Source organism: Strix aluco, chromosome 19, assembly GCF_031877795.1.
Source record: "Strix aluco isolate bStrAlu1 chromosome 19, bStrAlu1.hap1, whole genome shotgun sequence".
Classification (NCBI taxonomy): Eukaryota; Metazoa; Chordata; class Aves; order Strigiformes; family Strigidae; genus Strix; species Strix aluco.
In genome coordinates, this window is record NC_133949.1 from 16,705,304 (window position 1) to 16,726,282 (window position 20,979).

At 39.4% G+C, this 20,979-nt stretch overlaps 1 protein-coding gene across 5 annotated transcripts in view; it reads left to right on the forward strand.

Moving 5' to 3' along the window:
• Positions 1–19,741, forward strand: part of PITPNM3 (PITPNM family member 3) — a 114,673-nt gene extending 94,932 nt beyond the window's left edge. For 3 of the 5 annotated variants that reach the window (XM_074844950.1, XM_074844951.1, XM_074844952.1), the window contains 10 exons: positions 265–459; positions 1,206–1,354; positions 4,116–4,232; positions 4,927–5,043; positions 9,107–9,255; positions 11,186–11,335; positions 12,188–12,371; positions 12,777–12,905; positions 13,283–13,559; positions 18,691–19,741. In XM_074844950.1, coding sequence (XP_074701051.1) covers positions 265–459; positions 1,206–1,354; positions 4,116–4,232; positions 4,927–5,043; positions 9,107–9,255; positions 11,186–11,335; positions 12,188–12,371; positions 12,777–12,905; positions 13,283–13,559; positions 18,691–18,827 — 1,604 coding nt within the window. In that variant the 3' untranslated portion in view covers positions 18,828–19,741. Of the gene's footprint in view, positions 1–264; positions 460–1,205; positions 1,355–4,115; positions 4,233–4,926; positions 5,044–9,106; positions 9,256–11,185; positions 11,336–12,187; positions 12,372–12,776; positions 12,906–13,282; positions 17,544–18,690 lie in introns of those variants that run through there. The other 2 variants (XM_074844953.1, XM_074844955.1) reach the window with 1 other exon arrangement.
• The last annotated feature ends 1,238 nt before the right edge of the window (positions 19,742–20,979 follow it).

Sequence of the window (20,979 nt, forward strand, 5' to 3'; positions counted from 1 at the left end):
TTGGCCAAAAGCACCCAGCTGCCATTGAATTTTGATGGCACTAGGGTGTGCTTTGTCCATTTAGTCGTGCTGTCTCTCCAGTCCTCCTCATTCTGAAGGAGTTTCGTTCATGGTCATTAAATCTGATAATATTCAGGAAAACTCTCACTAGCTCTGTATTTAAAAATAAAAAAAAAATTACACATGCACACACACACTAGTTTCAAAGCCATGTTGTTCATCCCATTGGTATTTTTTTATTATTTTCATTTCTGTAACCTGCAGGTGATGCTCTCCACAACCACAGTGCTCTGTTCCTTGAGAACAGCTCTTGGAACATACCTTTCTCTCAGGAGAGTCCTGGATCTCCAAATGCATCTGATCAACCACAAGGGAAAACAAGAAAGTTGAGCCTGGCCAGCACAAACAGTGAAAACTCAGGGTCAACAGAAAGCTTGCCATCAGCATACCTCACCAACAGTGAGTGAAGTCTGGTGCCATGAGCGGTCTGATACAGCAACAACCCTTCCTTCCACATCCTTTCTGTGGAAAAGTTTATTATGAAAAGGAAAATTACCTGCTTGGAAATTTGCGGAGAATGAGAACAGCCAAAGTTGCTGCAATTATAAATAACACCATTTAGCTTCCTCTTCTGTTTATAATTAAGTAGATAAAGCAACAGAAGTGAAGTCACAGTTTTATATTAAGGTGCCTCTCATAAATAGTCATTAAGGGTTTCATACTAACAGGGGTTTAGCAGCATGTTCCAGGCATGAAGAAATATAGATAGATAAGATTTGTTACCCATAATTAAAAGTGCTATAAATCATTATATTGTCCTGTTATGGACTGTAGCCATATATCAGTATTCTGTTTGCTATTTGGGAAGCATTTGCAATTCTTACTCTTATAGCATGATCATAAAAGTACTAGTCTTTCACTGTATTTTATCCATGGACCAGGAAGCAGTGGCAATCATGCTGAGGTGATTTCTGCTTCCCAAAACTTGGACCACGTAGAACTGTTTAGATTGCAGACATTTAAGTGATGATGCAGTCAGTGAAAACAGTACTTCCGTGCTTGATAGATACCTTTAACAGACTCTAAATGTCAAGATTAAAAAACAGAAGACTTCATTCAATTATCTAGCTTAAACATAAAGACAGCAAGAGATTTTTTTAAGAAGATATAGAAATGTGATGCTATTTTGTTTGGTTTTTTTGTAGTTACTGCAAAGTGGTGGGGAACAAAACGAATAGATTATTCCTTGTATTGTCCAGATGTGCTGACAGCCTTTCCAACTGTGGCCCTGCCGCATCTCTTCCATGCCAGCTACTGGGAATCAACAGACGTTGTGGCCTTCATTTTAAGACAGGTCATTGATCTCTTTATTTTTTCTCTCTGCAACAAATAATGTTGTGATTGTTAATTGCATCTTCTGAGGGTGATCAAGTCTTTTAATCTTTAGTTCAGTTAGATGGCTAATTGTGTTGCATCACATACAACTGGAGGTAGGAATGACAGATGTGGATTTACTGGAGAGGTGAAGGGGACAGTGAGCCCACCACTAGCACTGTTGGCTGGCGTTCTTACTGCTTGTGTGACTGTACTCATCCCTCCCATGCCCCAGATCAGTATAACCCTGTATTATGTATCAATTTCCTCCTGTTTTTGAAGGAAGGCTGTCTCCAGCCTTACTTAGTTATGTATTTCCCTACTAAATATTGAATTATTAGCATACATTTGATAATAAGCCAGCAGTTTGAAACTACTGCTCCCATAAGCAAATCAAGTCTTTCCTGTAACTATACTAGAGTATTTGAAGGCATTGTGTACCCTGTCTCCTCAGAATTTATTTCTGAGTCATATGATGGGTCTTTTGTTCCTACTGGTCAGTAATTAGATAGCAACTCGCAGTGACTTAGAGATAATTCAGTGCTCTGACCTCTAGAGAAAGTGGTGAGGCTGAGAAATCTCACCTGGTGTAAAAAAAAATAATTAAGTGGTGTTCAAGTGAAACCTGTAGGATGTGTCCCTCCAAGAACCCAAAGTGACCCTCACCCAAAAGCCCGTCACAGGCAGTTTAATTTGGACTAACCCAAGAATCAGTGTGTTTTTTACATCCATTGGATCATGAAACAGCTGCTGCCAGACAAACAGTAGAGAGAATAATGCAGAAAACTGCACAGTGACTTCTTTCCATGAAGTCAGTTTGGCAGATGTCAGTGTGCGTGCCTCTCTCGCAGCTCCTTTTAGCTGGTCTCTGAGCTTTAACTCCCTCCACCTCCTGCTACTGGTGGTGCTGGTGTCAGTGTTGGTTCCCTGGAGGCTCACCTGGGAATGGAGCTCCGTCCCCTCCAGCCCAGGACCGCTGCCATGTCACACTGCGCCGTTGTACCGAGCCCCCGCTGCCGCGTGGCTGCCTGCGAGTGGAGCGCGCAGCAACACCAGACCGCTTGTGGAGGTTTTGATTACTGTTTTTAGTTGATGAAATTCTAAGAGTCCTTCAACCTCTTGCTGTCCTTTCAGAGCATCCTTTAGTATATCTGATTTCAGTCAAAATGTATCATTAAGCAATGCAGAATTTTAAAAGCTAATTTAAAAAACTTTGTTTATAACTAGCATCACCGTAATCAAGGCAAAGCAAAAGTTGCTGAAGAGCTTTTTCTATGAATGAGAACAGTTTCCAGAACAGGAATCTTATTTGATGCTCATCCCAAAGTAGAGGAGAGGTTTCTACTGCAAGTGACAGGATGCAAATCCCTGTTTTTTCTGTGGAAGGGCCCTAAATAATTGTACATAGATGTTTCTCCTCTCCTTTGCAGCTCTATTATGGCTCTTGTCATCTCATCTTCTCAGGAAGTTTTTTGCCATGAATCCATCAGAACATTCTCCCATTTTTCCTTTCAGATGCCTCCCTGATCCCACTTGTCTGTTAGCAGTCATTCCTGCTTTATTCTACTTGTTATTTTGGTGCATTCATATCAAGTTGCATTACAGCTTTTAGAATTTAATAGGAACTTCAAACATTTGAAACATGCCTGTAAAGCAATATGTGAGCTTACAGCACTACATAAAGAACTGGTTAGTTCCAGCACAGTCTGGACATTCTGCCCTTGCTGGGGGTTAACGTTAAGGCTAATGGCTCCTCAGTGCCCGGTGGACACATTAATTCCTGCACGTGACCTCCAGTGAATAGAATTTATGCCACTTTGTTAAAAACCACACTGACCTCTCAGCATTAATATGATTTGTTGCAAGCCAACTGCTTTGCTAAGGCTGAATGCAGCAGGATCCTTCAAATTTATTCTAGGCCCCTCTTCCAGGGAGGGTACCCAGGGTGGAAAACTTCAGCACAGAAAATCAACTGTTCAACTTGAGTAATTTTCTGCTAGCTTGTGAAAGAGACAGACTAAGCTATTTCTTATTCAAAATGAAGTAGCCTTACACTATCAGTGATCCCAGGGTGCAACCCACAGATTTCAGTAAGATTCTGAAATCTGAGTTGGACATGCAAGTTTCTTGGTAAGTGTGTAGTATTTAGGTTGTAAGAATATGTAGCTTGTATGACAGATCAGGGTTCTGCATGTTCACAAGTTATAGTCCTCTTACCTTCAGACGTTACTAGCCACAAGCCAAATCCCAAGCCTGTCACCTACTACAGTGGTGAGTAATATTCAAAAGGTGATAAGAACCCTTCTGTCTGGGTATATGCATAGAAAATCAATACAGATGGAGTCGGGAATCTGACCTCTGCCTATAAAGAACATTAAAAAATAATTCAGTGGTTTTAAGCTGCTTTAGTGACTTTATAGACCGTGAGCAGACCATGTGACTGTCACTTGATACCATCCTAATGTTTTCACTATTTTCTCTGGAAGAATCTGCAAGCTCTGTTGTGAATGTAAAAGCTGTTCAATAAGTACTTGAAATTAAGTGTTGGCTAACAGAGTGAAAGCAGTTTATTGTCTGTACAATTAATGTGAACATACGGCCTGTACCTCTTTCTACTTTCATTGTGCTTTTGGCTCTACAGTGTCATTCAGCTGGGGCAGCAGTGTACTTTCCCTCTCTTTGCCAAGTACCAGCACTCCCCAGGCCACACACTGTTTACTAAATTATTAATATAATTTCAGGTGATGAGGTATGAAAATGTAAGTTTCAAGGAAAATGACAACTTGGATCCAGCAACACTAAGTCCATCTAATCCACGAGAAAAATGGCTACGCAAAAGGACACATGTAAAATTGAGAGTAAGTGTAAATCTGAATGTATATGGCAGCTATAGAACTTGGGTTTGGCAGCAATTTAAATGGAGTTTGATCTCCCAAAGCATGAGTTTACGTAACTGAATATTACTAAAGAGCTGAAAACTACTAACATAATCCAGAGGCAAACAAATTAACAGCTAGGGAATAAGAACAACTTATTCTTGGTTTGTCACTGCATGTTGGGAGAAAGTATATTTATTTCTTTAGATAACAGAGGGGTCTTAAGTTTCAGTTAAGCAAAGAGGTGGTTCTCCTATTTTCTTATACACTAGATGAATCCATAACTCAAGGGGAAAAAAATATTTTCTTCATTCTTCAGATGCTAGTTCAGCTAGAAATGTCAATTAAGATGTGTCTGTCTCGTACATAATTGTGTGAATCTATGGCACCACTTGAAGTGAAAGATAATTGGCATTCCCTTCAATGCTCTCTCTTATTTGGTCATCTTGAGCGCTCTCACTAGAAAGCCTATTCAGGAACCCACCATTACTAGAAACCTGGCTCCAGCTGAAATAGGAAGGCAGTTCAGCTAGGCGCTCTAAGCTGCACTGGGACGTACCTCAGGCACACTGTCCAGGACTCTGTTTCTATGCCACTGTTCATAATAACATAATAGAGGCAGTAGCCTCATTGCAAAAGCAAACACTACCCTTCCCACTTTCTGCTCTTATTTCAGAATGTGACTGCTAATCACCGAGCTAATGATGTCATTGCGGCAGAAGATGGTCCTCAGGTACTAGTTGGGCGCTTTATGTATGGACCTCTGGACATGGTAGCTTTAACAGGTGAAAAGGTAAAGTCTGAGTAATCAATTTCCTTATTTTTCTGAACCAGCTTTTACTAGAAACAGTTGTTGAATGTAGCACACGTACATAGTACCAGAGGAAGCCTTACAGTGAGGGGAAGTATGTCACTAGCCCCCACCACTTTGGCAAAAACATGCTGTAAGTGGGCTTTCCTGATAGCTGACCTTCTTCCCAGCTCTCATTCTTTTTACATGATGCCTGCCATCTCCTCTGGTTAATGATGAGTGTGCTGTGCAGTGATTTCTGAACCTGCCATTCGGTCATACCACCTGCTGGAGACAATTAACTTTTTCAGCAAGGGGGGAAAAAGAATTTTATAGTGTTTGGCAAATCACTAAAAGAAAAATGTATATCCTCCTATCCAGGTAAGACAACTAAATAAAGGAATAGGGATTCTGGAGTCTAGGTGGCTGCTGTTTCCCCTTATATATGGAAGAGTAAAGACTTGTTTTAGAATTTAAGTAGTAATGTGACAGAATTGGAACTGTCACTCCTAAAGCTGCCTGCAGTAGCCAGGCTTACAGCCCACAAAGCCAAGCATTAAGTGAACACATTTGTTTATATTCACTGAGACCGTAAGATTTTTTTTGTGGAAATGAACAGAGCAATGCTGCTGAGCTGAGGGTAGAACTGAAGCATGGAGGCTTCACTTGGCCTGTTTTGTGGGTGCCCATTCTGCTAAGATGCAGTGCTAACCAGATGCCTCTAGGGATCAGACTGCTGATGGCATGTCTTCTTCGGAGCCTGTTTGCTAGTGCACATGGCAGGGATGGATGTTTCTGGAACCATGTCTCTGATGACCATGCTTCTGTCACAGCTGGGCTTTGTTAGTCAACGCCACAAGACACAAGTGATGTGCTCCTTCTAAGATTTTGTTGTAGAATTCAGCACACACATGCAGATACACATTGAACTGTCAATATAAGTTATGGTTATATTTTTAAGACCCATCACTGCTTGAATCTTGTCCCATATGGTTTATAAAGAAAGCATCCCCATCACTTGAGTTTACATGCAAGACAGGATCACAGATTTTGTCTGATTTTGAAGATTTTAATCACAGCTCTTTATTAACTTAGAAATTTCTTCAATTTGATCACATTTTATTCATTGATAAGGTTCTTCTGGCACTATGATGAATAGGGCACCAAAGGCATTCATAGTGGTCCTATGAAGAACACGAAAATTGTATGGTTCCGAGACTTAATAATTTCCTCTTTGTGCCATTTCTCAAGTGTAAGTTCAAAAAGTCAGTTAAATGTATCTGAGTGTATTGGATTGCGTTGGAGGTCTTCAATTAGATCTACAGTCAGGAAGACTTCAAATCAAAGCTGTGTATGTCATGGATCTCCTGGCATGAATTTTGTGCCTATATCCTAGCAATGCCTCAGCTGGACACTCTTGTAACTGGTAGAGTCCAGAAATGAGAAGAAACCGTTTTTACCACAAGACCATTGAATCTGTCAAAGGAAAGGCCATCCCTCTCCCACCTTCCCTAGTGAGAATTAGAGCAGGGGAAGGATTTATGTCAATTAGTAGTGTGTGTGGCCTGCAGACTTGAGGAGACCTTGACGTTTTAGTTTGAGTATGACAGGTGAGCCTGATCTGCTCTGTCACATTATGGTGCTATCCTCAGCAGGCGGGACATTTTCCTGGAACCTCATCTGCTTTGGGTGGCTCCTGTTGAGGAACAACAGAGTAGTGATAATGGGGATGTGGCCATCTGGTCAAGACAAGGAGACAGGAGCTTAAGCTTCTGTGATAGTCTCTGCCAGTCATAGCCTCTCGTGCTCCCATGGGACTGGCCACCTGGGTAATCTCAGCCTCAGTCTGTTGACCTATTAGAAAATGTAAATTAACCTGAGGTGGGCTTGACATGCCAGTTTTCATTCAGACAGGGATCAGTCCTGGAGACCACCCTTGTTTTTGAAAGAATTCCTAAAATGGGCCTGTGGGGGTTTCTACACCTTTGTAGTCTGGATTCATTTTAGCCCCGAGTCTTTTACTGAGATGAATTTGGGTTGGTAAAAAAGACAACACATTGAGCGTTTTAGTGTGTGAACAAAAACTAGGTTGAAGATACATTTCAGCATTTCAGTGCTTTTCCTGAGGTCAGAGGTGTGTCTCTGGAATTTACGTAACCCATTATTTTCTGGGCATTACAGTCTAATGTTTTTCTTCCCTGCCTTGATTATTGTGTGCTGTCTGGTTGCCTTGAAGTCATATTCCCATTTCAGATGGATAGGGATAAACAACAAGCTGTGTTTCTGCAGTGGGAAAACAGTTTCATATTATGCTTGGGTATTGAATACAATCCTGTCATCAAAATCTCTTTAAAGAAATTTCTAAGTAAAAATGTTAAGATTATTACTAATTATTGCACTGGGGAGGATTCCATACTCAGCAATAAATTACCAATAGTTTTCATTTTAATTTTGAGGGGTTTCAAAACTAATGGAAATACTACCTGTATTTTTTTTAAACATTTGTATGTTGTCCCTCCAAGGATCTCAAGTAACTTTACATAAAAGGCTATATTTCATAATCTCTTGACGTGGCAAGGGAAAATTGAGCCAGAACACTTCAATGACCGCAGTCAGCAGAATGCTGTTCTGGTAGCTTTCACATTGATGTTGAAAAAAGAAAATGTTGAAAGGGCTGTAACTGTGCAAATTTTTCAGAATGCCCAATGCAAACTTAAAAACCATTTTTCTGAACCACACATACACCCGCCCCCCACCTCATCTTTAATGGCTTGTCTTGAGAAAATTAATATTAAAGGGGAAGAGTAGAAGGTAAGAACAGAATGGCTGAATAAAACAAAGTTAGAAGTATGATCTTGAAAGAAAAGATTTCTGTTGCTGGTTAGGTCTTGTATTCCTTTGCAGGTTGGAAAGAAGTTAGATTTTTCCCTAGCAAATCATGAAAATGTTTTCCTTGGCCCTCTCACCACTAATGGTGCATTTGAAAGTTGGAAATTCAGAATCAGTTAGGGTACAAAGTGAAGCTTTCTCCTACTTACACGGTCCAAGACTTTAAAGAGGCAGTTGGCGCACATCTATATTCAAACTGTGAATTCACTTTGCAGTCAAAAAGCAGAAGAAAGAAATAAACCCACTGTTTGATCCAGATAACACTTCTGGCTCAGCAATATCTGTCATTTCTTCCCTTGCACCAAAGCTCATCCCTTTGAGAAATTTGGTTCTGAATTTCATCAGTTGAGAATAAATTTAGTGTTATTTATAGTTACATCCCAATGTCATGTAACATCATATGTCCAAGAAGAGCATATCTGCAGAGTTATCCAGGATATCCACACAAACAGCATGATCTTGTAAACTGCTGGCAAATCTTGCAGAGTAGCTGGCTGCATGTTGAGCACTGAAGAAGTCCACATAAACCTTGTATGCCCGAGTTCTGTTAGAACTGAATACAGAAGGAGAGGTTGGCAGATACCTCCCTCAGATTTACTCGTGTACTTACTGCTAAAAAGTGCCAGTTCAAGTCAAAGTATTTCATACACTTTATGTTAATTTTGATGAAATATTTCAGTTGGAAAAAAGCATATTGATTAAACCTTTTGGAAAAAAAATCTTGGTAAGTTGAAATGTTTGTTTTGCATTTGTAGGCAAGGTTATGATTTGAGAAAGATTGTATTTTTCTAATAACCAGATTAAATTTTCCATTTTGTAGGTTTAGTATGCAAAAATGTAATATACACATGCAAGCTGAAATGATCTTTTTTCTAGTTTAGGGTTCCTGCCAAATTTCTGAGCTCTATACCCTTGTTTGACACCTGCAGTGCTAAGCTGAGTGCTTTAAATGATGAAGGCAATGAACTCTCGTATTGTGTGTTAGGAAGCATTTTCTAATTGAAAGGTCTCTCTGTGAAGTTTTTACTGAGTTTTGAAGTTCCTTCAAACTTCCTTTTAAACTTTTAGTGCAAGCCATAGTTGGAGATACTAATGTGATCTAGGCTTGGTGGGCCTTGTAAATAAGGGGGGGTGTTGCCTACAGTCACACTAGATGACTGTTCTGTTGTTTTTGCAGGTTGATATCTTCATAATGACTGAGCCATCTTCGGGTAGGTGGGTGTACTTTGACACAGAGATATCCAACAGCAGTGGCCGGATATCCTACAACATACCGAAACAGAAGAGACTGAGAGTTGGCGTGTATCCCATCAAAATGGTGGTCAGGTAATAGCTCTAAGCTGGAACTGTAGCTGTGATGGGTGGTTGTGCTCAGGAAGACACCAAGGCGTGTAAGATTGAACAGGGTGCTGAGGGAGATTTTGGTCAGTTAGTTATCTTTTCTTGTCAGCTTAGATTTGATCATCTAATTACTGGCCAGTTTGGAGGTGCCCAGGCCAATGGGTTTGTCTCTACTGCAACACAAATCCTCAGTGCAGTTCGGTTTAGGAGCACTTGGTCTTGCAAAATATAGGGACTGGATGACTGTTATCAGTCTTCTTGTGGCAAGAATGTATGACTTGGGATATTTTGCAGCCTGTTCAGGGTATAGCTTTGTGTTCTTCAGACTGACAAGAAGCTTTTCTTATTGAAATTAACAGTAGAGAATATACTGCCTTGCTCTCAGCCACTTGTTTATCTGTTGATGTCAGGCAGATCAACAGAGTTACCTTAATTCTATACTCAAGACCATGCTTATTCTAAATTGGGAAAAAGAAAAAACAAAAAACCAAAAAACCAGCACCTGAAAATAACAATTCATTGAAGTAAAATCAGTTGGCTCTCCTAGCTCTCCAGCATTTCTTAAAAATCTCTATGCTGAATAAACTACGAAGAATAAAGATGTGCAAAATAGGATTTGTTGGCCTAGAGACAGGCCTGGGGTAGCTGTGCTTTTCAAAAATCTTACGTTTACTAAAAGTCCAGTTTGATTTAATACAGAGTTTTAGTTTAATATTGTGCTCAGAAACAAATTGCCTAGCCACTTAGGAAGTAGCTTTACAGCTTCCTTTGAATCCCTGTTTTGGCAGCTAAATCAGTAGGATGGATTTAGCTGAAACAGAATGTGTTGTTACTTACCAGTTAACCAAGTCCAAAGTCAATTTACAATCTTATGCAGTGCTAATTGAGGAGGAAGAAATATTTTACCTCAGTGTAATAGAACAGATGAGCAATTCAAGAAAAGAGAGTTACTTAAAAACGAATTAAGGTGTATTCAGAAGCTAAGGTCCCATGGGCTTTTAGGCTGCAGGAGTAATTTTCAAACAGTAATGAAAGAAATTGTCCTGTCTTTGCTCATTAAGCTGTGCACACATATTGTAAGAATCTTCATCACCAGATACAAATTTCTAGATCATACAATAATCACCCTTCTAAAGGAAAGAAGATGTGGTCTTCAGATTACATTTTTTAGGGAACATGAGGTCATGGGATGGTACTGGATCACTTTGTGCTCTATTAGTGTCTTAATGACCAGACCTCTTGGGGAAAATACATCATGAGGAGAAGATTGCATTTCACATGCCTTTCCATGAGAAAAGCCATCTATGATTGAATGTTTTTTGCCTTTTTTTCTTTTTTTTTTTTTGCTTGTCTGGATTGGCATTCCTATCGTAATTTGCAAGGATAGAGAGATGGGTAATGCTACTATTACCGACTGTTTATCTAATGGAGAAAAGCTGATTGGTATAAGCACATGCCAGTAAAAGGTGCATATCCATTCTTCCCTTGTAATTTCTGGTAATTTGCCAGTAACTGTAGACTAGCAGGAAAAAAATCTAGCCAATTTCTGTGCACTATATGTGTGTGTGTGTGTGCATATATATGACATTCATGTCTTATATGTGTACATATATAGACAGGCAGCATGTCTGAGTATTTCAGGCAGTTTTGGGAGCTTTCTCCTATTTCTTTTAGGTATTTATACACATGTGATTTCTTACTAAAGTCAGCTTCCAAATTTCTCTTAGGAAAGCTATTTCCTAAAAGTGTAAGTTATAATTGCCCCACAGAGGACTGAAATCAGAAGCCCTGTTTGACAGCGATTTTTTGAAGTTGTAGATCCAGACAGATCTAATTTCAGGTCTTAACTAGAATGTGCAGAAAATACATTCTGACATTTTGCTTTTTAAATGTATTTATTGCTTTGACTCTCCAGAGGGGACCAGAGTAGTGCTGCAAGTTACCTGACTGTGCTTCCCCGAGGAATGGAATGTGTTGTGTTCAGCATTGATGGTTCCTTTGCAGCAAGTGTTTCAATTATGGGAAGTGACCCCAAAGTCCGAGCTGGGGCCGTTGATGTTGTCAGGTAAGTGAGGTTTGCACACTTCACTTTTGAACACAGGAAGGAAGAGGGCAGAATGTTTTTTTTTTCTTACTAAATAAACAACAAGTCTTTAAAGGCCATGATTCTTTGCAGATACATTTCTATATTTACTTGGACATCAGGTCTGCCAGATTTTCAGAGGAATCTTAGAACACTATGGTTTACTTCAAAATTTGTAGTGTAAGCTGCCTAAAGATTAGAACTTGCTTCTTGGGAATATGGCCTTAAAGTGTGTGCAGTGAATTAATAATGATTCCATGCATTACTGTGATTAGCAAAGAGTGTGTTTTGTGTTTCACTAACTTCACATAAGGACGTACTTCTCCTTAAAAATATCAAGTGCCACGAATGCAAGAGCGTTTTTTGGAGAAAAAATTAAAAGGTCTTTTAGTCTGTTCTTGCAAGTCTGTTAATGTCACACTGGATAGGGAAATACAGCTCTCATTTTGGAACTTGTGTGGGAATAGAGGGATGCCAGTTTTCAACAGTTTCCACTCCTTACAGCTAAAATGGCACGAAATCTTATTAAAGGTTTCAAAGTTAGCAGGACTTGATGCGTAGTAAGGTCTATTTTAAATACATTTTTAAATAGCTCTCATTTTATATAACATATTGTATAAGAATTTCTCTAGCTTCCCTCCATCTCCGTCAAGATGTAGACATTATGACTTAATTTATTGACAGGAGCAGAGACTTAGGCATGCTGCTTTCCACTTATTGAACAGTACTGTCTGACTTCTACCTGGGTCTGTGCTGAGCAAAGAAATGCTGGCCTAGCCTGTGGATATCGTTTCTCTTTCTGCACCTACATAATTTACCCGCTGTTTCCGACAGGCATTGGCAGGACCTGGGATATCTGATTATCTATATTACTGGCCGTCCAGATATGCAAAAACAGCGTGTGGTTTCATGGTTGTCTCAACACAACTTCCCACAAGGGATGATCTTCTTCTCAGATGGACTTGTTCATGACCCACTGCGACAAAAGACCATTTTTCTCCGGAATCTCATGCAAGAGGTACTAGAAACCTGTTTATAGCCTTAAAACTTTTTTCCAGAGAATGTCATTAAGTGAAGTTAGAGTTCTCCCTTCCTTTTGAACAGTAAATCTCACGGGCCATCACAAAGTCTAGTTGTCATTCCTCATTTTTTTTTCCTCACTTTTCAAAGAGCAAGGAAGGCTGATAAAACATCCAAAGGGGCCTCCCGGCATGGCAAATAAATAAATGAACTGCTTGTTCTTTCCTGTGTGCATATCTGTAGTTTTTGCTGGCATGCAGGCAGACAGATTTAGCTTTCTGTGGTTTACAGAATGAGGTTGATAACAGTGAACTCATCTGCTGCTTCATTGCAAAACAAGTGCCATCCTTGTGGTGCATGGTGTTTAATAGAGCGTTCACTTTGGAAGTAATATTTGTTTCAGTGCCACATCAAAATCTGTGCTGCATATGGTTCCATGAAGGATATTTCTGTGTACAATGTCTTGGCTCTGTCGCCATCCCAGATCTACATAGTTGGACGATCAACAAAGAAATACCAGGCGCAGTGTCAAGTAAGTAACTTTTGCTACTCAATCAGGAAGTCCTATGGGGAAAAAGGAAAATGCGTGTGTGTCATCACACACACACATACAATGGATAAAGAGCAGAGACAGTGTTTCAGAGAAAGAAGGGCTGTTTTGGTTTCAGATGAGGCATTTTCTGGCAGGGTGAATAGTAAAGGGAATTGAGTGGTCATAGGTTGTATTTGCAAGTGCATGCATTGCATATTGCTGAATGAAAAAATGGAACAGGTCACTGGAAAAAAAAAGTGTGGGGAGAGGAGTATTAGTACTCTGCAGGTATCTAACTGGGATGCCAAATTCCTCACAGAGCTCACAAGTGGAGGCAGCAGTAATTTGTCACTCCCTTTCTTTCCTTCCTGTTTCAGTTCCTCAGTGAAGGTTATGCAGCCCACTTGGCCTCGCTGGAGTTCAGTCTCCATTCACGACCCAAAAAGAACAACTCTCGGATGATCTTGAGAAAAGGCAGCTTTGGCCTCCACTCCCAGCCTGAGTTTTTGCGCAAGAGAAACCATCTCCGCAGGACTATGTCTGTACAGCAACCTGACCCACCCTCTTCAAACCCCAAGCCAGAGCGTGCCCAGAGCCAGCCTGAATCAGACAAAGATCATGACAGGCATTTGCCCTCCATCGCTTGGGTTCGAGGTGGAGTTCACAAATTTGAATCTATCCCCTAGAAAGCTTGGAAATACAGATCTTGGGTGCACCCCATTAAACTTGTAGGCATGCCTCAGAGATAATATTTAGGCAGCTTCAAACTAAGAGATGTAGAGGGGAACCTGTCCCTCGGAGTCTTCCCTGCTCTGGAATCTGCCTTCTTACACCAACTGGGGAACTTCCAGTCTGTTCCTCTTGACGTGTTTATTGGGAGATTTTAAAACAATCTAAAACTATCGCAAGTGCTTATAACATCAAAGCAACAGAAAGTATCTTTGGTTATTTTTTACAACAGATATAATAAAACGTGCAATAAGAGAAAAAGCTGTAACAGGCTGATTTTACTCAGAAGGAGGATTATGGTTTCAGCTAACTAGCTGCACCCAAAACAGTATAAACAGTAGGTCCCATAGGTTACAGAGAAGGTTTACACTTGAAACATTAAATAGTTGTATCTGTTTCCACTTCACTTTCGATGAAGCGATACACTTGCAAGGGAAGCAGAGGTGGGAACTACAGTAATCAGTGGTCAGGATTTGTACAGCAAGATGCTTTTTGGGTGCCTTAAACCCAAGATTTCCTTTCAGCTTACAGTGTTAGTCAACAGACCCCAACATGGGCACTCGTGATTGTGTGAGGTGCTGGACATGAAGTAAATGTGAGAACTCCACTTATGAACCAAATCATAAAAACTTCATGTTAGAAATAAATGTGTCTGCCACAGTTTGAAGCAGTTAGTGTTGCTGTATACAAAGTAATGTGCAAGTGTACAAAGATCATGTTGTTTTGTGGAACCTGGTGACTGTACAAAATGTGTGGACTGCTCTGAGTAAGGAGATGGCTCTGACCATCTCAGTCCGAGAGACAGATCCTAGGATGGTAAGCTAAAGGGAGCTCTTTTACTAAGGGATCTGCAAACTTCAGAGCAATCACTTTTTTCATTATTCTAACTAGAATTTTTACACTGGAGGAGAAAAAAAGTAATGGAATTCCTGTGGGTAAATTGTTTACCTTCTCACGTGTTATAGCAACTGTTGTGTTAAGACAATCTGTAGCATTCAGAATTACAGCATTTGATCTTCAAAGAATGGACATGCCAAATTACAGGTGCCAAATAGATGTTTTCCTACTGATTTAAATTTATCTCAGATCTCTCAGTGAATTTACTAAAGTAAAATGTGTGAAATTTTCCCTAAGTGGTAATATTTCTGAAGTGTTGTGGTTAGTTTAACGTAGTAGCAGTTTGCAGATTCTTCATGCAGATACTTCCACTGCACTACATTCACCAAGAGAACTTTCATCACTGAACTGAAGCATGTTTTAAAACCTGCAGTGAAGTTACAAGGGCACATAAAAAACCTTTTCTGTAAAAGTTAAAACCAGACTATTGACACTGAGAAGGCCTGACGTCAATAGGAGATTTCTTTTTCAGGTTTGGTTGGTTGGTTTTAATGTCATGGAGTTGGGGTGGAGAGGGTGTCGTGCCTTCCTTCACCCCTGCCCTTACTTTCAGGTTTTTCTAGTCTGTAGCTAGACTAGAAACAGTCTCTCAACAATTCTGTTGGTTAATTATGTTGAAAGTTGATATGTAACCAGACAAGGAATGCAATGGAAAACTATTAAGGCAGTGCAGAAGTAAACTTAAGTCTGTACTCCCTATTCACCCAAAAGTTTCAGTGTGCTTTTTGAAGGGCATGGTACTGTGGCTTTTGCCTTAAAAGGCAGCAAAGTAGCTTATAAATGGAGATCTTTGATTTATTTTTTTAGACGTTACTTGGCAAGATTGTCGGTTACCCAGTTCAACCTTCCTGAAAGATCTCTGGTACATCAGTAGTCTGTTTTTTACAATGCTTCCTTTAAGGGAGGGGGTAATCTTTGCTGAAGATTTAGGAAAGATATTAAAAGTTTGGTAGTTCTCACTAATTGGGAGCAGGTGACTACATTACAGGAGTCTGGGTTTTTATGCTATGTTGCCAAGTCAACCAACTACAAAAGCTAAATGAAAGATATCCACAAACTACAGTGAGGAAGTCTTGAGGTTTACAAATGCTTTCCCAGTAGTATCACACCTAGTTCTTTAGCCCACATGGAGGAATTATTCCATGTTGTCTTGGCCCACTGTGTGTATTAATTCTAATCACATAGTCCATTTCTTCTCCTATCCTCTGCAGCAGGAGGAGATTGCACGGGTACACCAGACCCCATCTCCCTCCAGTCAGCTCCTGCTTGTTAGTTTTAAATAGGCATGGGAATCCAAGGCTTGTGAGGGAGGAACTCACTAGGCAAATTTTAAATTTGCTGAGGGGACCTAAAAGCAACATTGATTGATTGCAAAGTTGTTTTTAAGCACTGGGTGTTGTGTAGCATGTCTCCTGACAGTAATCACTTCCTGCTGCAAAGTTCAAAGCTAATGTTGCTTTAGCCATCTACTCTATCATCCAAGAGACTCCAAAATCTATTTTTCCTTTTAAGTTGCTGTAGCAGAAAGGCCTACTTCATTTCAAAAGAGGGATCTGTGCATAATTCTGTGACTGTATTAAACGAACTAGTGTCTGAGCACAAGGTCAGAGAAATCTCCTGGGTTGTTAAGGTCCGTCTTTGACTCTTGCAGACACAATGTCATTTTGCAGGGTACCATGTCATGAAAACTCTGATTTTGTGTATTTCTGTTAATAACTGGGTCACCTTTACAGTAGTCGCTGTGCTGGCTTCTCTAAGAATATTATGAGCTAATAGTAGTAAAACAAATGCGTGTGTGTGTGCGTGATTTAGAGTGGTAACAATTTCAAAGTGTCTACACATGATACTGACATCAAGCTGAAAATATTTTCCTTAATTTTGTTCCCTACAACATATGAGAGCTGATGTGGCCTTTGCATAATTCCCACACTACTTACTGCTCAGGGATGGAATGGTTTAGCTCCTGATCACATGCCTCCAGCTGCGCACTTTGGCAAACAGCGATAGAGGCATTAGCTTGGAGATTAAGGCTTCATGTTAATTAGGAGCCGATCTTCTGAAACGTCAGATGCCAGATGCATTTGTTTTGAAAGCACTAGCCAGTTGCCACTAAAATGGTAAAAACAGCTTCTGTTGGAGCTGAGAATATGAACAAGATGAATGTGACTTTAGACATCTCACAAGCAGGCTGGCAGTTCAACAAATATTCTGTAGCAATGGCTGGGGACCTCATGCATGTTGAACCACCAGCTTTTTTTCCTTTTTTTTTCCCCCAGCTATGCTTGGGGTGATCCCTGAGCACATCATGATGAATCACTGATTTTATAGCATAGATTTGCAATCGTGTTTTCTCTTACATTTCCTTCTAGTCAGAATTTTAGTTATACACTTTGTCCACATGAAACTGCATGCAGTGGTTCATGGGCATTCGGTTTGCAATTGGATTTCAGTTTTACTTGTGCTTTCACAGAAGGATTATCAGTCCTCCCAAGCAGGCCATTTGCTGAGGATAAGCTTGATCCTACAGTCGTCTTACTCTCTGATTGCAAATCCTCATTGCTGCAGTCTGTGCAGTCAGCACTTCCTTAAACGTTACAGGCTGTGGAAGTGTTAGAGCACACAGAGAGAGGAAGGGGACAGAGAAGTCAGGCAGGAATGGTGGGTGACCAAGGAACACAGGTTAGACTAGTCAGTAGTTTCAGCACCTCTAGTGCCTCCAGTCTGTTACAGAAAAGCACTTCTTTTAACCTGCTGAATGGAGGAAGCATAAGTGAAACTGTAAAACACAAAACTGCTATTCCAGTGAGTGCTAAGGCAGCAGTACAAGTCAGTGCCAAGTAGGCCACAGTTACTTCTTTGCCCTGTTGATACAGATCCGGTTTTAAATTACTGTAAAAAAATGGCTGTGATTAATAGCAGTGGTAGACTTATCTGAGATATTGTGAAAACACACCTTCATAACTGTGGTGTTTTGTTTTTGTGTGTGTGTGTGTATAGCTACTGGAAGACACCTTAAGTGAAGTTTTGGTTCTGCTTTCCGAGCATATTTGTAACCAATACACTTTTAAAAAAAAAAAAAAAAAAAAACAAAAAAACCCCAAAACCAACAAATAATGGCTGTTTATTCAATTTTGTTGTCTAGTTAGGTAAGTTTGGAAAAAAGATACCATTGTATAAAGAGTGCAGAATATTCCACAGACCTGAATAGTGATGTTGATCCAAATCTGCTTATTTTGAATAACTGGGGTTTTTTTTAAGTGTTTGCATACACTAGTGCTCTTGGAACAGATTCTTGCTTGACCAGAGTACTCCTGTTTAGTTTTGCAGCATGGTTTATATCTATTCAGCATAAAAATTTATTAAGTGTAAAAATGACATGCCATTGATAATTATTCTTGTACATTGGGGTTCTTGAGACCTGCCATTTTGATTTGTTTACATGAAAATAGTCTTAATTCTTAAAGATTACTTCACCTGTTCCTCTAGTACCTAGGGAAGTCACTTCTAAACAGTTAAAACTTTCATTGGTTATGTAGAAGTGGGAACTATCAGTAAACTAGAGAAAAAAACCAACACACCTTAACCTACTATTAAAATAAGCAGAACAATGACACTTTATCTGCAAGCTCCACCATTCTGCAAAATAGCCTTTGTTTGCCATTATTAGTGAACAAGTTGTCGCATTTATACGTTGCAGTCTTCTCGCCAGGGCACTACTAATGTATGTATTTAAGCAAATCCCCAGTACTTAGATCTATAGTATCATCACGTACTTCACAGAATAAATTTAGAAGGAAAAAAAAAAAATTTTCCTTCTTTCTGTAGTTTCCTGTCTTAAATTTGCTAAAAGCTTTGTTTATAAGCATTTTTAATACCTGAAATCAATAGGTATTTTCAGTTTTTAAAATTCGTAAGTGCAACAGTTGTTACTGAACAAATAGGATTTTCCCCGGGTTCTTTTCCTCTCTTGCATCTAAGCCTCAGAAAGGTGAGTACATCATAAAAGTCCTAGATGATTGGAGTATGGGCACCTTTTTAATAAGTTCATTGGTTTAGTCATGGAGAGAAGAGATTGTACACTAATTTTGTCATTTTTCTGATTAGAGCTTGAAATGTGGGATCTGAACTCAAGATTTCTGCATTGAATTGTTCATTTCAGGCATGCAGGGGAGAACGTGGCACTTCCCATCCTCATCTGGAGATGGTACAGGATACAATTCCGATAAACACAAAACTTTCCATCTTACCTCCTCAGCTTCTCTAAGAGCACTGATTCCTCATGGTCTGTGTTCATAGCTTCAGCAGAAATTGGGGTTTAACAAGGTAATTTGACTTCCGTGATGTTTAATCACTGAAATGTAAATACAGGTTCCTACAAATGATCCTAAGTTCAGTCCCCAAAATAAACAGAGGTAATAACACATTTTTTGGGATGAAAAGAGCTCTTTTTTTCAGAAATAAGAAATGGCCTGGAGCAGCTAGAATCCTGTGCCATGGACTCTGGAATTGAAGTCAGGTGTTGGTATTTCCTCTTGCCCTCATTTTAGTTCAAGCTCAAGGTAAGGGGATTACAGTTTACCCTCTATTTGTATTTATCTCAGTAAACTACCTTTGAAACCGGATATAATTGTGGGGGATGGGGGAATATGGAACAAATTTGACAGTACATTCCTCATTTGTAAGGATGTACAGAACTTAGCGGGGGGAAGAGAGAGGCAGGTTTACTGTGACGTGCTGGAAGATGGTATAGCAGAGATTACAATGTTGAACCATAATTTACAGGTTGCAAGCTTTAAAGATGAGGTTATTCTGGGAGGACTGGTGTAGGGCCCGGAATGGCAGTCCTCTCACAGAACCCCAAGCCTTCTGCATAACTTATTTTTCTACTTGTCGGGGAGAGAAGGGGGCAGTCCACTCACAACTGAATTCATACAAGGAAACTTGAAATTGTACCTGTTCTTTCACTCTATAGTTTTATTAAGTGCATACTTTTAAATATTGTTTGTCAGTGAGAAGGTTCTATCTGGTGACAAATGTTTATATTTCTTATGGCTGCCTTGTAAAGATTCAAAAATGTACAATAATGAATTTCTTAATATGAAATAAGGAGTAAGATTTCTACAACTGGTATAGATTTTGATGTGAGCTGGTTTTTAAAATCTTATAACAGATTAGTCACTTAAATAAAACCTTCCTTGTCTTTAAGCAAACAGTGTCAATTATTTTTCTTACCAGTGATGTGGGATCATCACTGCACATGTGCTAGTAGCCAGTGGAAACAGTATAAATAGAGGCTGTTTAATACATCTGACTATCTGAAATAATACTTAGATTGGAGGTTGACTTTTCACAAAACTCCAACCCTCCTTCCTTCTGGAAAGTCATATAAGAAAATATTTCAGTAATGAGAGACCATCTTTGTGAAAGCTTTATAGAAGTAGTTTCAGTACATGCAAAGAATAACTTCAAGCTACTGTTCCATAGAGAAAGGCGGTTAAAAAAAAAAAACACACACAAAAACTACATCAAAAAGTAACACAAGCTAAAGCTCTCAGTTATCTGAAAGCCTGGAATTCAGGGTTGTTTTCATGTCTTCAGGCCTCATTAACTGTTTCAGTATTTTAAAAGTTTAGTTTGACAAGAAAAAAAATCAGGAACAAATTTAAAATCAATACTTAGACATAAATCATGAACATGACTGCTTCCCATATTTATATTTAATACCATTAAAATTTTGGTTCCCATTTTATTAAATTGCATATGCATCTTAAAAATTATCAAGTAGAGCAAAGTTTCCCAAATCAGTCTTTTGAAGGTTCATTTTAGAGTGACTGTAATCTGAGCAGCCTGCACAAAGCTGCTACCATGGAAAACAGCCCTGGTGTTGAATTCTAGAAGCTTGAGAAATCTGCTTTAGTTTGAAAGACTTTGTTAAACTGAATCACCTACCAAAAAAGGCTTGTCAAATGAACATTACTTTTTAAAAAAAGTAATTAGAAGCTAAATGCAAGTATCAAATGCTTAGTATACATCAGATAAAATATCTGCACTGTGATATTAGCTAGTAACAGTAGTGGTAAGAGGTTACATTAATTGCAGTAACTAATTTCTGTGTATAACTAAAAGACAGATGTTGTAGTACAAAAGCAATGTTTAACTCTACTGCCAAGATGCTGTTTACAGCAGCAGCAAATTTAAAAAGTTGCTCTGATTTGTCTGGAACCCAATTACTTAAGATAGGATTAGTTAGGCTAATCCTTAAGGCCATGAATTAGAGTCCTAATGTCGCTCCTCTTTTGTGGCAGGAGTGACTCCACAGAAACCTGTTGCCTTGGAATGGCAGTTGTGGTCAGAACTGGAACAAGCCACTACTGTTCCATTAACTTCCAGTAAACATGATGTTACCTTTTGGTTTGTTTGTGTACAGAAAAAAATGTTAGGCTTTCAA